At 43.7% G+C, this 16061-nt stretch overlaps 1 protein-coding gene across 7 annotated transcripts in view; it reads left to right on the top strand.

Annotated features, from left to right (window-relative positions):
* Positions 1 to 16061, top strand: part of LOC141164275 (uncharacterized) — a 71409-nt gene that overhangs the window by 42807 nt on the left and 12541 nt on the right. For all 7 annotated transcript variants that reach the window (XM_073649405.1, XM_073649406.1, XM_073649409.1 and 4 more), the window contains 5 exons: positions 8171 to 8211; positions 10204 to 10304; positions 10433 to 10541; positions 11341 to 11390; positions 11633 to 11708. In XM_073649405.1, the coding sequence (XP_073505506.1) occupies positions 8171 to 8211; positions 10204 to 10304; positions 10433 to 10541; positions 11341 to 11390; positions 11633 to 11708 (377 nt within the window). The remainder of the gene's footprint in view (positions 1 to 8170; positions 8212 to 10203; positions 10305 to 10432; positions 10542 to 11340; positions 11391 to 11632; positions 11709 to 16061) is intronic.

Here is a 16061-nt window from a genome sequence, read left to right as displayed (position 1 = left end):
CTTATCATGTATCTGTGTATACAGGGAGCTCCCCCTAGTGAAGGCTGCAGACAGGATCTTATCATGTATCTCTGTATACAGGGAGCTCCCCCTAGTGGTGACTGCAGACAGGATCTTATCAGGTATCTCTATACAGGGAGCTCCCTCTAGTGGTGACTGCAGCCAGAATCTTATCATGTATCTCTGTATACAGGGAGCTCCCCCTAGTGGTGGCTGCAGACAGTATCCTATCATGTATCTCTGTATACAGGGAGATCCCCCTAGTGGTGGCTGCAGACAGGATCTTATCATATATCTCTGTATACAGGGAGCTCCCCCTAGTGGTGGCTGCAGACAGGATCCTATCATGTATCTCTGTATTCAGGGAGCTCCCCCTAGTGGTGACTGCATACAGGATCTTATCATGTATCTCTGTATACAGGGAGCTCACCCTAGTGGTGGTTGCAGACAGGATCTTATCATGTATCTCTGTATTCAGGGAGCTCCCCCTAGTGGTGACTGCAAACAGGATCTTATCATGTATCTCTGTATACAGGGAGCTCCCCCTAGTGGTGGCTGCAGACAGGATCTTATCATGTATCTCTGTATACAGGGAGCTCCCCCTAGTGGTGGCTGCAGACAGGATCTTATCATGTATCTCTGTATATAGGGAGCTCCCCCTAGTGGTGGCTGCAGGCAGAATCTTATCATGTATCTCTGTATACAGGAAGCTCCCCCTAGTGGTGGCTGCAGACAGGATCTTATCATATATCTCTGTATACAGGGAGCTCCCCCTAGTGGTGGCTGCAGACAGGATCCTATCATGTATCTCTGTATTCAGGGAGCTCCCCCTAGTGGTGGCTGCAGACAGGATCTTATCATGTATCTCTGTATATAGGGAGCTCCCCCTAGTGGTGGCTGCAGACAGGATCTTATCATATATCTCTGTATACAGGGAGCTCCCCCTAGTGGTGGCTGCAGACAGGATCCTATCATGTATCTCTGTATTCAGGGAGCTCCCCCTAGTGGTGACTGCATACAGGATCTTATCATGTATCTCTGTATACAGGGAGCTCACCCTAGTGGTGGCTGCAGACAGGATCTTATCATGTATCTCTGTATTCAGGGAGCTCCCCCTAGTGGTGACTGCAGACAGGATCTTATCATGTATCTCTGTATACAGGGAGCTCCCCCTAGTGGTGGCTGCAGACAGGATCTTATCATGTATCTCTGTATACAGGGAGCTCCCTCTAGTGGTGGCTGCAGACAGGATCTTATCATGTATCTCTGTATATAGGGAGCTCCCCCTAGTGGTGGCTGCAGGCAGAATCTTATCATGTATCTCTGTATACAGGAAGCTCCCCCTAGTGGTGGCTGCAGACAGGATCTTATCATATATCTCTGTATACAGGGAGCTCCCCCTAGTGGTGGCTGCAGACAGGATCCTATCATGTATCTCTGTATTCAGGGAGCTCCCCCTAGTGGTGGCTGCAGACAGGATCTTATCATGTATCTCTGTATATAGGGAGCTCCCCCTAGTGGTGGCTGCAGGCAGAATCTTATCATGTATCTCTGTATACAGGGAGCTCCCCCTAGTGGTGGCTGCAGACAGAATCTTATCATGTGTCTCTGTGTACAGAGAGCTCCCCCTAGTGGTGGCTGCAGACAGGATCTTATCTTGTATCTCTGTATACAGGGAGCTCCCCCTAGTGGTGGCTGCAGACAGAATCTTATCATTCATCTCTGTATACAGGGAGCTCCCCCTAGTGGTGACTGCAGACAGGATCTCATCATGTATCTATGTATACAGGGAGCTCCCCCTAGTGGTGACTGCAGACAGGATCTCATCATGTATCTCTGTATGCAGGGAGCTCCCCCTAGTGGTGACTGCAGACAGGATCTCATCATGTTTCTCTGTATACAGAGAGCTCCCCCTAGTGGTGGCTGCAGACAGGATCTTATCATGTATCTCTGTATACAGGGAGCTCCCCCTAGTGGTGGCTGCAGACAGAATCTTATCATGTATCTCTGTGTACAGGGAGCTTCCCCTAATGGTGGCTGCAGACAGGATCTTATCATTCATCTCTGTATACAGGGAGCTCCCCCTAGTGGTGACTGCAGACAGGATCTCATCATGTATCTCTGTATACAGAGAGCTCCCCCTAGTGGTGGCTGCAGACAGGATCTTATCTTGTATCTCTGTATACAGGGAGCTCCCCCTAGTGGTGGCTGCAGACAGGATCTTATCATGTATCTATGTATAGAGGGAGCTCCCCCTAGTGGTGGCTGCAGACAGAATCTTATCATGTATCTCTGTATACACGGAGCTCCCCCTTGTGGTGGCTGCAGACAGAATCTTATCATTCATCTCTGTATACAGGGAGCTCCCCCTAGTGGTGACTGCAGACAGGATCTCATCATGTATCTATGTATACAGGGAGCTCCCCCTAGTGGTGACTGCAGACAAGATCTCATCATGTATCTCTGTATACAGAGAGCTCCCCCTAGTGGTGGCTGCAGACAGGATCTTATCATGTATCTCTGTATACAGGGAGCTCCCCCTAGTGGTGACTGCAGACAGGATCTCATCATGTATCTATGTATACAGGGAGCTCCCCCTAGTGGTGACTGCAGACAGGATCTCATCATGTATCTCTGTATACAGAGAGCGCCCCCTAATGGTGGCTGCAGACAGGATCTTATCATGTATCTCTGTATACAGGGAGCTCCCCCTAGTTGTGGCTGCAGACAGAATCTTTTCCTGTATCTCTGTATACAGGGAGCTCCCCCTAGTGGTGGCTGCAGACAGGATCTTATCATGCATCTCTGTATACAGGGAGCTCCCCCTAGTGGTGGCTGCAAACAGGATCTTATCATGTATCTCTGTATATAGGGAGCTCCCCCTAGTGGTGGCTGCAGACAAAATCTCATGTATCTCTGTACACAGGGAGCTCCTCCTAGTGGTGGCTGCAGACAGAACCTTATCATGTATCTTTGTATACAGGGAGCTCCCCCTAGTGGTGGCTGCAGACAGAATCTTATCATGTATCTCTGTATACAGGGAGCTCCTCCTAGTGGTGGCTGCAGACAGAATCTTATCATGTATCTCTGTGTACAGAGAGCTCCCCCTAGTGGTGACTGCAGACAGGATCTCATCATGTATCTCTGTATACAGAGAGCTCCCCCTAGTGGTGGCTGCAGACAGGATCTTATCTTGTATCTCTGTATACAGGGAGCTCCCCCTAGTGGTGGCTGCAGACAGGATCTTATCATGTATCTCTGTATACAGGGAGCTCCCCCTAGTGGTGGCTGCAGACAGGATCTTATCATGTATCTATGTATACAGGGAGCTCCTCCTAGTGGTGGCTGCAGACAGGATCTTATCATGTATCTCTGTATACACGGAGCTCCCACTAGTGGTGACTGCAAACAGAATCTTATCATGTATCTCTGTATACAGGGAGCTCCCCCTAGTGGTGGCTGCAGACAGAATCTTATCATGTATCTCTGTATACAGGGAGCTTCCCCTAGTGGTGGCTGCAGACAGGATCTTATTATTCATCTCTGTATACAGGGAGCTCCCCCTAGTGGTGACTGCAGACAGGATCTCATCATGTATCTATGTATACAGGAGCTCCCCCTAGTGTTGACTGCAGACAGGATCTCATCATGTATCTATGTATACAGGGAGCTCCCCCTAGTGATGACTGCAGACAGGATCTCATCATGCAACTCTGTCTACAGAGAGCTCCCCCTAGTGGTGGCTGCAGACAGGATCTTATCATGTATCTCTGTATACAGAGAGCTCCCCCTAGTGGTGACTGCAGACAGGATCTTATCATGTATCTCTGTATACAGGGAGCTCCCCCTAGTGGTGACTGCAGACAGGATCTCATCATGTATTTATGTATACAGGGAGCTCCCCCTAGTGGTGACTGCAGACAGGATCTCATCATGTATCTATATATACAGGGAGCTCCCCCTAGTGGTGACTGCAGACAGGATCTCATCATGTATCTCTGTATACAGATAGCGCCCCCTAGTGGTGGCTGCAAACAGGATCTTATCATGTATCTCTGTATACAGGGGCTCCCCCTAGTTGTGGCTGCAGACAGAATCTTATCCTGTATCTCTGTATACAGGTAGCTCCCCCTATTGGTGACTGCAGACAGGATCTTATCATGTATCTCTGTATATAGGGAGCTCCCCCTAGTGGTGGCTGCAGACAAAATCTCATGTATCTGTGTACACAGGGAGCTCCTCCTAGTGGTGGCTGCAGACAGAACCTTATCATGTATCTTTGTATACAGGGAGCTCCCCCTAGTGGTGGCTGCAGACAGAATCTTATCATGTATCTCTGTATACAGGGAGCTCCTACTAGTGGTGGCTGCAGACAGGATCTTATCATGTATCTCTGTATATAGGGAGCTCCCCCTAGTGGTGGCTGCAGACAAAATCTCATGTATCTCTGTACACAGGGAGCTCCTCCTAGTGGTGGCTGAAGACAGGATCTTATCATGTATCTCTGTATACAGGGAGCTCCCCCTAGTGGTGGCTGCAAACAGAATCTTATCATGTATCTCTGTATACAGGGAGCTCCTCCGAGTGGTGGCTGCAGACAGGATCTTATCATGTATCTCTGTATATAGGGAGCTCCCCCTAGTGGTGGCTGCAGACAAAATCTCATGTATCTCTGTACACAGGGAGCTCCTCCTAGTGGTGGCTGCAGACAGAACCTTATCATGTATCTTTGTATGCAGGGAGCTCCTACTAGTGGTGGCTGCAGACAGGATTTTTATCATGTATCTCTGTATACAAGGCGCTCCCCCTAGTGGTGGCTGCAGACAGGATCTTATCATGTATCTCAGTATACAGGGAGCTCCTCCTAGTGGTGGCTGCAGACAGAACCTTATCATGTATCTTTGTATACAGGGAGCTCCCCCTAGTGGTGGCTGCAGACAGGATCTTTATCATGTATCTCTGTATACAGGGAGCTCCCCCTAGTGGTGGCTGCAGACAGAATCTTATCATGTATCTCTGTATACAGGGAGCTCCCCCTAGTGGTGGCTGCAGACAGGATCTTATCATGTATCTCAGTATACAGGGAGCTCCCCCTAGTGGTGACTGTAGACAAGATCTTATCATGTATCTCTGTATACAGGGAGCTCCCCCTAGTGGTGGCTGCAGACAGGATCTTATCATGTATCTCTGTATACAGGGAGCTCCCCCTAGTGGTGACTGCAGACAGAATCTTATCATGTATCTCTGTATACAGGGAGCTCCCCCTAGTGGTGGCTGCAGACAGGATCTTATCATATATCTCTGTATACAGGGAGCTCCCTCTAGTGGTGGCTGCAGACAGAATCTTATCATGTGTCTCTGTATACAGGGAGCTCCCCCTAGTGGTGGGAATTACACTTGAGCAGAATTATAAATGACCCTATTTATATTAAAATAAATTTATAGCCGCATTCTCTTGCTCTAAACTATCTCCAGTAATATCCTGATAAGTTTAGGAGGGGTCACAAAGAAGCCAATCAGGATGTGGGTTATACACAGCTCAGCATTCCGAGATCTGCACCAGAGAAATGTGATTATATCCGAATTGCAGCATGCAGTCCGGTAAGTGACACATCACTGGAATCAGGGTCTCTGTCCCTACATCATGCTGATCTTAGATTACACAACAAAAACCCGCTGACAGATTCCCTTTAATGTAGACCTCAGACTCCACCTAAACACAAAGCCCTGGCCAAACTATCTCTAAATATCGACGATGACAAAATTTAAAGGGGCAGCGTCCCAGAAATTGTCAAGCATGATTAAGAGACAATGCAGAATATTAGAGGACTCTGCACAGAAGGACGTCTCGAGGCCGATATTTTCATGTCACGTTTATTGATTTTGGGAGCAAATGCCCTTTTTGCTCCTCTTATTTTCCGGCATCACCCTTGGCTCTGTCGATTAAACTAAGCAATTAAATTGAGAGTTTAGAAATGATTTTTTTTCCCTCACCTCGGACTTATCGACTCGTTCTGCTTCGCTAATTGGGAGATGATAATTGAATGATAGATTGAAATTTTGCCAAGGAAAATTAATTAGGAAGCGACGTGATATTTTATCAAAAATCTTGATATCTTCCTCGGCTTGGAGGTTATTTGTTTGTGGGAAGCGGACGTCCGGTGGCGCCTTCTCCCACCTGACTCGGAAACACAATTAACAGTTCCTGTCCCTCGGGGACTGACTGGGTGCGAATCCTTATTATTCTGCTCTCAATTACAGGAGACAGCGCCGTCTCACTTATTGTTAGCCAGTAAATTATTTCTTTCTTTTCGATAAAAAATATTGCTCAGCTGCAGTACCAGACACAGCCTTCTCCACAGGGGTGGCGCTGTCTTTCGCCATTTTTTTGAATCCCAAACAAAAAGACATAAATTCTCTTTAGTTTTAGTCTTTGACCAAATTCAGAATTTTGCTTTTAGTTAGAGAGCGGATTGCATTTTTGGTGTTCAGAGACGGCAATGGCTGGACGGCTTAAAATGATAATTACCAGATGATTTTGAAGTGTCCAGGGTAAGAAAAAATTACTCCTAAAGAATGACGACACCAACACCATTTGTCCCCTCAAACGAAAAATTGGTAGGAATCTAATGTGTATTGGGGCTTCAATATAGAAGTCCCTTGGCTATCAAAAAAAGGACCATTTACGATGAGTCTTCTGATGGGCAACTTGGCCAAAACCAGAAGATGGTCTGGAGAACAAAAGTATCAAGCATTTGATATCTCCACCGACATCATTTGTCCCCTCAAACCAAAATTGGTGGCAATTTAATGTGTATTGGGGCTTCGATATAGAAGTCCCTTGGCTATCAAAAAAGGACCATTTACGATGAGTCTTCTGATGGGCAACTTGGCCAAAACCAGAAGATGGTCTGGAGAACAAAAGTATCAAGCATTTGATATCTCCACCGACATCATTTGTCCCCTCAAACCAAAATTGGTGGCAATTTAATGTGTATTGGGGCTTCGATATAGAAGTCCCTTGGCTATCAAAAAAGGACCATTTACGATGAGTCTTCTGATGGGCAACTTGGCCAAAACCAGAAGATGGTCTGGAGAACAAAAGTATCAAGCATTTGATATCTCCACCGACATCATTTGTCCCCTCAAACCAAAATTGGTGGCAATTTAATGTGTATTGGGGCTTCGATATAGAAGTCCCTTGGCTATCAAAAAAGGACCATTTACGATGAGTCTTCTGATGGGCAACTTGGCCAAAACCAGAAGATGGTCTGGAGAACAAAAGTATCAAGCATTTGATATCTCCACCGACATCATTTGTCCCCTCAAACCAAAATTGGTGGCAATTTAATGTGTATTGGGGCTTCGATATAGAAGTCCCTTGGCTACCAAAAAGAGGACCATTTACGATGAGTCTTCTGATTGGCAACTTGGCCAAAACCAGAAGGTGGTCAAATCCGACCTTTGAAGACCAAACAATGGGACAACATGAGCTTTTAAAGGTTCTTGATGTCTATGATTCCATGTATCCACTGGACCCTTCCACCATGACCATAAGGATGTTGTGAATTTTTTAGTGCCAGTGAACCTAAGTCAGAAAATTTTGACAGTTTTCCATCTCCTGATGGGTTATTTTATCTTCTGCTCTTCACTATTTGGCTCATGGTGACTAACAAGATAATTGAAGAAGCCTAATGATTTACGCAGATGGCCAATGATAATTGCCTTTATTCAAAAAAGCCCAAGAAATTGTGCTCCGAGCATTAGGATACGTAGAGGAACCTAGGTCACATTAACTCCATCTTGTAGATAATGGCGCACTGGCTCATCATCAGATGTCAGGGGTTGGAACAGAACGTACAACTTTTTGTTTCTTGGTTAAGGCGCATCTGTAATTATGGGTGAAATTAGATCTAAAAATATCCATAATTTCAGGCTAAAATGAGAGCGCATTAGCTCAGCGACGAGGTCGTGACGGAAAAGCCTCTTGGTGAGTCTTTCTTTCCAGTTTTGCCGGCTAGGTTACTACGTGGCCAGGATATGATTCATTAATGGGAACCTGACTTTGTGAAAGCGCCTTGTTTTTATTTTGGACTCATCTGTAATTATCGCCTCCCCTACAGTTCCAGTTTTTTTTTCTCTTCATCTTCTTTTTCCATTTTTGATTCAGGGTTCAGAGAGAAGAAAATCAACGCGTCAGATCCGGGAAGGGTGAGTGATCCAAGAACAATGTTAATTAATTCTACTACTTTGCATTGGGTTCTTTGTGTTAATGGTTAGCTAGTTGTAGAGTAGAAAGGACAAATCTCCCCTGAATATGATGGGCTACTCAAAGAGATGATGGGCAAATCAAAGCAACCTTGTGAAGGTTCAGATATCCATGGAGAAGAAGGATGGGGCAACATGATTTTGGCTCCTTCCTTCAGGAGACATCTGTGGTTTGCACACTTTTGTGCTCAAGTTACGAGCCAATCATAGACAACCTTTCTGGACAGATCTTGAACCTTATCAGCAAAGTCCAGGTTAACAATGTGGATGGATCAAGCAAAAGGGGACCATGGAGGAGAGAGAGTCCCATAGCAAGAGAAAACTGGGGTCTGTTATGGGTGGTGTCCCATGTCTCCATCCAATTTTGGTAAAGGGGCAGTCACTTTAATCCTCCTACTCTTGGGGAAGTATCTATTCCCAAACCCTATTGTGTCCCTGAATGCCTGAGTCGTAGCAATGAAAAAGGTTGAAGCTTCCGTGATGCCAAAGGAATTGGCCATCTCTTTAGGCAGCCTAGGTTGTCTCCATTTTTTCCAGGCATGTCAGGAGAGTTTGCAAGTGTCACATTATCCATGGGGAAGAAGAATGGGATAACCTAGGGAAACCTGCTACATGAGCGTTCCCTAAGCAGTTGTCTTAATTGACTATTTTTGATCCTCTTACCCAGAGAAGAAGAATGGGGTAACTTAGAGAAACCTGCTACACGAGCCTCCCCTAAGCAGTTGTCTTGGTTGCCTCTTTTTGATGCTCCTTCCTGGGAAGAAGACTGGGGTAACTTAGGGAAACCTGCTACATGGGCCTTCCCTTAAGAAGTTGCCTTGGTTGCCTCCATTTGATCCTCCTACCCTCAGGACAGGTCCCATTCCTGCCCTCAATGTGCCTTTCGGCACCAGTGCTTGAAGTCTTGCACACAAAAATTGTTGAATCTTCTCTAATGGTGAATTTGCCAACTTTCATAGAGTGCAAGTGGTCTCCCTTTTTTTCTGGGAGAGTTCGCAAGTGTCACATTATCTATGGAGAAGAAAAATGGGGTAACTTAGGGCAACCGGCCACATGAGCCCCCCATCCAAAGCAGTTGTCTTGGTTTCTTCCTGCCCCCAATGTGCCATTGGACACAAGTGAACTTGAAGTCATGGCCAAAAAAAAATAGTTCAACCTTCTCCAGTGTACTGGGGATTTACCAACTTTCAGGGAGTCTAGATAGTCTCTCTTTTTTCCAAGAGCTTCCTGGACATGCCGGGAGAATTTGGAGAACCCAAGGCAATTGGTTGCATATGTTCCCTTAAACAGTTGTCTTCGATTTGATCATGGTAAATTCATAGTTCCTGCCCCTGAATGTGCCTCTAGATATCAAGTTAATAAAAATTTTTGGAGCTTCTGTGGCTCCCGGGGGAGAAGAATGATGGGGTAAATTAGGACAACTTGCTAACCACAGACAACTGTTTGCGGACAGTTCTGTTTTGACCTGTTTGATCGCATCAGCAAGGTGTTGGCTTCGTATGAACAATACTGGACTTCTGCGTCTCCCTAAATAGGTGTTCTGCTTAAGGCTGGATGCACACATCAATGTACGGACTAATGATGCACGAACGGCCAAGGGTCTCCTGACCTTAATTCGATTGCCTCATATATGTCTATGAGGCTGTTGAGTTTGGGTCAGGAGAACCATGTCTGGTCCGTGAATCATGGTCCATACTTGGATTCGAAACACAGAATGCATCATTGGGTCACCTCATTGATTATTTTCCATTGGGTGGTCAGTATCCATCTCCAGTAGCCAGGGAGGAGGTCTACCACTGCCATTCCACAGACTGCCTCTACATTCTTCACAGACTTGTTCCTAATCCTTCTCATTCCATGATATAATGTACCAATATGTAACACACGGACGTCAGCCTCGGTAATGATGATATATTCTCTTTATAATTTTTGTAGGAAATGGACATTTGTTCCAAACTGATAGAACAAGTGAAACAAGATGTGCACCTAAGTGACGAGAAAGACAAAAACGGGCCAGAAAATTCTCCGACTTCCCGGTAGATTAAGACATTGAGGCTTTTTTTAAATCACAACTAAAAGAAAATCCAGATCGGATTTTCCTAATCCTAATGGTGGAGCCGTATAATAATCCACCTCTAACCCCTGCCTCCGATTCATTGTACAGCTCCTCGGCCAAAGAAAAAAGGAATGGCAAAGGAAGACGAGAAGAAAACGTCAACAGGCCACAGAATGATGACCATGAGGATGTGGAATGGGCCAAGGCCAAGGAAAAGGTTAGAAGTCGAATATCAATGTGATATAATCAACTTTTTTAATTTGTGGCGTGGTGCCCTCTTAAAGGGACTTCCCTATTATGCGTATCGAGAAGCCTGATTCCACTGATCGTTACGATCCAAGATCCATAGGGCTACGAAAGCACAAAACAGTTTGTTATTCTTCTTCTCTTCTGATCTGATAAATACAACTTTCACATTTCGGAATCACTCGGAGGTCCAAAACGTTGGGACCTCTACCGATTTGTAAATGTAAACTATTATTTATTGTTATGAGGTAGTATTCCTATAAAAGGGGTTTTCCAGAAATAGTCTCAATGTCAGTCAGCAATGTGTGATAGGTCGAGGTCCAACCATTCGGACCCTCTGTAGAAAACCTGAATGAGATAAAGCCTCAGAACCAGGCACAGAAGTGTGTCTGTACGCCGCTGGGCTGTGCCTGGTTCTGAGGCTTTATCTCATTCAGGAAAGACTTTGGGGTTCTCTCAGCTAAGCACAAATGTATGGCCTATCCTAATGATGATCAAGACATTACCTCAACCCAATGTGACCCCGACTATTTTTTAGGATCAGTGGTGGTGTTTTTTGGTGACTACAAAGCTCACAAGGGTCTAGGATGGCCCCAGGCCTCAACTCTGTGTAAATCAGAGCCTAGTTGGGGATGAAACCATCGTTGCAGTCTACTGCATGTAGTGACATCACCAACCTGGTGCGATGATGTCACCGGTCCCAGATTTTAGGTGCTACCTCTCTAGTAGAATTCACTGAAAACATCTTTCTTATTGATCTTGTATCGCAGATTGAAGAATTCTTGGATTTTCCCGGATTCATGGCCGCTATGGAATGTAGGTAAGATTTACTTTTTTACAGTTCTTCTAGAAATAGGAGCTGAAGGGATCTATATTTTTATTCAGAAACAGTGCCACTGCTGTCCTCAGGCTGTGTCTGGTATTACAGCTGAATGCCATTGAAATCATACCAGACACATTCTACATTTTTGGCGCTCACATATCTGGGGTTCTCCCGACATATTTGTATTATTTAGTGTTTTTTGGTGTATGAATTATAATAAAAATGTCTTTACCATGTAGAAATCAATCCAAAGCTCACGGATCTTCACAGAGCTCCTCAAAGAATGGCGGAGGAAGAGTGACTCGAGGTGAACCGGTGAGTATCAAGTCAAGGGTCTCTCAGAAATTATTATATGGATAGGTACCGTGATATAGCTCTACATCTTCTTGTATATAGTGAAGTGCACCATGCTGGTATAACCTGGGCATCTCCTGTATATAATTATATATGTACAGCTGGTATAACCTGGGTATCTCCTGTATATAGTTATATACGTACAGCTGGTATAACCTGGGTATCTCCTGTATATAATTATATATGTACAGCTGGTATAACCTGGGTATCTCCTGTATATAGTTATATACGTACAGCTGGTATAACCTGGGTATCTCCTGTATATAATTATATATGTACAGCTGGTATAACCTGGGCATCTCCTGTATATAATTATATATGTATAGCTGGTATAACCTGGGTATCTCCTGTATATAATTATATATGTACAGCTGGTATAACCTGGGTATCTCCTGTATATAGTTATATACGTACAGCTGGTATAACCTGGGTATCTCCTGTATATAATTATATATGTACAGCTGGTATAACCTGGGCATCTCCTGTATATAATTATATATGTACAGCTGGTATAACCTGGGTATCTCCTGTATATAGTTATATACATACAGCTGGTATAACCTGGGTATCTCCTGTATATAATTATATATGTACAGCTGGTATAACCTGGGTATCTCCTGTATATAGTTATATACGTACAGCTGGTATAACCTGGGTATCTCCTGTATATAATTATATATGTACAGCTGGTATAACCTGGGCATCTCCTGTATATAATTATATATGTATAGCTGGTATAACCTGGGTATCTCCTGTATATAATTATATATGTACAGCTGGTATAACCTGGGTATCTCCTGTATATAGTTATATACGTACAGCTGGTATAACCTGGGTATCTCCTGTATATAATTATATATGTACAGCTGGTATAACCTGGGCATCTCCTGTATATAATTATATATGTATAGCTGGTATAACCTGGGTATCTCCTGTATATAATTATATATGTACAGCTGGTATAACCTGGGTATCTCTTGTATATAGTTATATACGTACAGCTGGTATAACCTGGGTATCTCCTGTATATAATTATATATGTACAGCTGGTATAACCTGGGCATCTCCTGTATATAATTATATATGTATAGCTGGTATAACCTGGGTATCTCCTGTATATAATTATATATGTACAGCTGGTATAACCTGGGCATCTCCAGTATATAATTATATCTGTACAGCTGGTATAACCTGGGCATCTCCTGTATATAATTATATATGTACAGCTGGTATAACCTGGGCATCTCCTGTATATAATTATATATGTACAGCTGGTATAACCTGGGTATCTCCTGTATATGATTATATATGTACAGCCGGTATAACCTGGGTATCTCCTGTATATGATTATATATGTACAGCTGGTATAACCTGGGCATCTCCTGTATATAATTATACATGTACATCTGGTATAACCTGAGTATCTCCTATATATAATTATATATGTACAGCTGGTATAACCTGGGCATCTCCTGTATATAATTATATATGTACATCTGGTATAACCTGGGTATCTCCTATATACAGTGGGGGCCAAAAGTATTGGCACCCCTGCAATTCTGTCAGATAATACTCAGTTTCTTCCTGAAAATGATTGCAATCACAAATTCTTTGGTCTTATTATCTTCATTTAATTTGCTTGCAAGGAAAAAACACAAAAGAGAATGAAGCAAAAATCAAATCATTGATCATTTCACACAAAACTTCAAAAATGGACCCGACAAAAGTATTGGCACCCTCAGCCTAATACTTGGTTGCACAACCTTTAGCCAAAATAACTGCGAACAACCGCTTCCGGTAACCATCAATGAGTTTCTTACAATGCTCTGCTGGAATTGTAGACCATTCTTCTTTGGCAAACTGCTCCAGGTCCCTGATATTTGAAGGGTGCCTTCTCCAAACTGCCATTTTGAGATCTCTCCACAGGTGTTCTATGGGATTCAGGTCTGGACTCATTGCTGGCCACCTTAGAAGTCTCCAGTGCTTTCTCTCAAACCATTTTATAGTGCTTTTGGAAGTGTGTTTTGGGTCATTGTCCTGCTGGAAGACCCATGACCTCTGAGGGAGACCCAGCTTTCTCACACTGGGCCCTACATTATGCTGCAAAATTTGTTGGTAGTCTTCAGACTTCATAATGCCATGCACACGGTCAAGCAGTCCAGTGCCAGAGGCCGCAAAGCAACCCCAAAACATCAGGGAGCCTCCACCATGTTTGACTGTAGGGACCGTGTTCTTTTCTTTGAATGCCTCTTTTTTTTTCCTGTACACTCTGTTGATGCTTTTTCCCTAAAACCTCTACTTTTGTCTCATCTGACCAGAGAACATTCTTCCAAAACGTTTTAGGCTTTCTCAGGTAAGTTTTGGCAAACTCCAGCCTGGCTTTTTTATGTCTCGGGGTAAGAAGTGGGGTCTTCCTGGGTATCCTACCATACAGTCCCTTTTCATTCAGACGCCGACGGATAGTACGGGTTGACACTGTTGTACCCTCGGACTGCAGGGCAGCTTGAACTTGTTTGGATGTTAGTCGAGGTTCTTTATCCACCATCCGCACAATCTTGCATTGAAATCTCTCGTCAATTTTTCTTTTCCGTCCACATCTAGGGAGGTTAGCCACAGCGCCATGGGCTTTAAACTTCTTGATGACACTGCGCACGGAAGACACAGGAACATTCAGGTCTTTGGAGATGGACTTGTAGCCTTGAGATTGCTCATGCTTCCTCACAATTTGGTTTCTCAAGTCCTCAGACAGTTCTTTGGTCTTCTTTCTTTTCTCCATGCTCAATGTGGTACACACAAGGACACAGGACAGAGGTTGAGTCAACTTTAATCCATGTTAACTGGCTGCAAGTGTGATTTAGTTATTGCCACCATCTGTTAGGTGCCACAGGTAAGTTACAGGTGCTGTTAATTACACCAATTAGAGAAGCATCACATGATTTTTCAAACGGTGCCAATACTTTCATCCACCCCCTTTTTTAGGTTTGGTGTGGAATTATATCCAATTTGGCTTTAGGACAATTCTTTTTGTGTTTTTACATTGAAGACAAATTAAATGAAGATAATAAGACCAAAGAATTTGTGATTGCAATCATTTTCAGGAAGAAACTGAGTATTATCTGACAGAATTGCAGGGGTGCCAATACTTTTGCCCACCACTGTATAATTATATATGTACAGCTGGTATAACCTGGGTATCTCCTGTATATAATTATATATGTACAGCTGGTATAACCCGGGCATCTCCTATATATAATTATATATGTACAGCTGGTATAACCTGGGTATCTCCTATATATAATTATATATGTACAGCTGGTATAACCTGGGCATCTCCTGTATATAATTATATATGTACAGCTGGTATAACCTGGGCATCTCCTGTATATAATTATATATGTACAGCTGGTATAACCTGGGTATCTCCTATATATAATTATATATGTACAGCTGGTATAACCTGGGTATCTCCTGTATATAATTATATATGTACAGCTGGTATAACCTGGGCATCTCCTGTATATAATTATATATGTACAGCTGGTATAACCTGGGTATCTCCTATATATAATTATATATGTACAGCTGGTATAACCTGGGTATCTCCTGTATATAATTATATATGTACAGCTGGTATAACCTGGGCATCTCCTGTATATAATTATATATGTACAGCTGGTATAACCTGGGTATCTCCTGTATATAATTATATATGTACAGCTGGTATAACCTGGGCATCTCCTGTATATAATTATATATGTACAGCTGATATAACCTGGGTATCTCCTGTATATAATTATATATGTACAGCTGGTATAACCTGGGTATCTCCTGTATATAATTATACAGGTACAGCTGGTATAACCTGGGCATCTCCTGTATATAATTATATATGTACAGCTGGTATAACCTGGGCATCTCCTGTATATAATTATACATGTACAGCTGGTATAACCTGGGCATCTCCTGTATATAATTATACATGTACAGCTGGTATGAGTTATACATGCTCTTGTATATGGTGGTATGGACCATGCTGGTACAACCTGGGCACAGGAGTCTTCATATGAGTGTTTCAGTGTTCTTCCCGACAGATTTGGGAAGGTTTTCGGACAATGGCTCCTTCTGTCCAGTTCTCATTTTGGAAGAATAAGCTCAGAATAACTGATCTCAGCATTGCGCCCATCAGCTGTGATTCCCTCATGGTTTATCGGATCATTCGCCTCATTTGGTGCCGCTCATTATGATGACACCTGCATGGAATTAGGTCGGGACCCATGTGGCCCTGACAAGACGTGAGGATGCAATGACTTCACT

The sequence above is a fragment of the Phyllobates terribilis genome, unplaced genomic scaffold, assembly GCF_046119375.1.
Source record: "Phyllobates terribilis strain yellow unplaced genomic scaffold, ASM4611937v1 Scaffold_10__3_contigs__length_209671492, whole genome shotgun sequence".
NCBI lineage: Eukaryota > Metazoa > Chordata > Amphibia > Anura > Dendrobatidae > Phyllobates > Phyllobates terribilis.
Note: the sequence above shows the minus strand (reverse complement) of the source record. Positions and strands in the feature narration are given on the sequence as shown.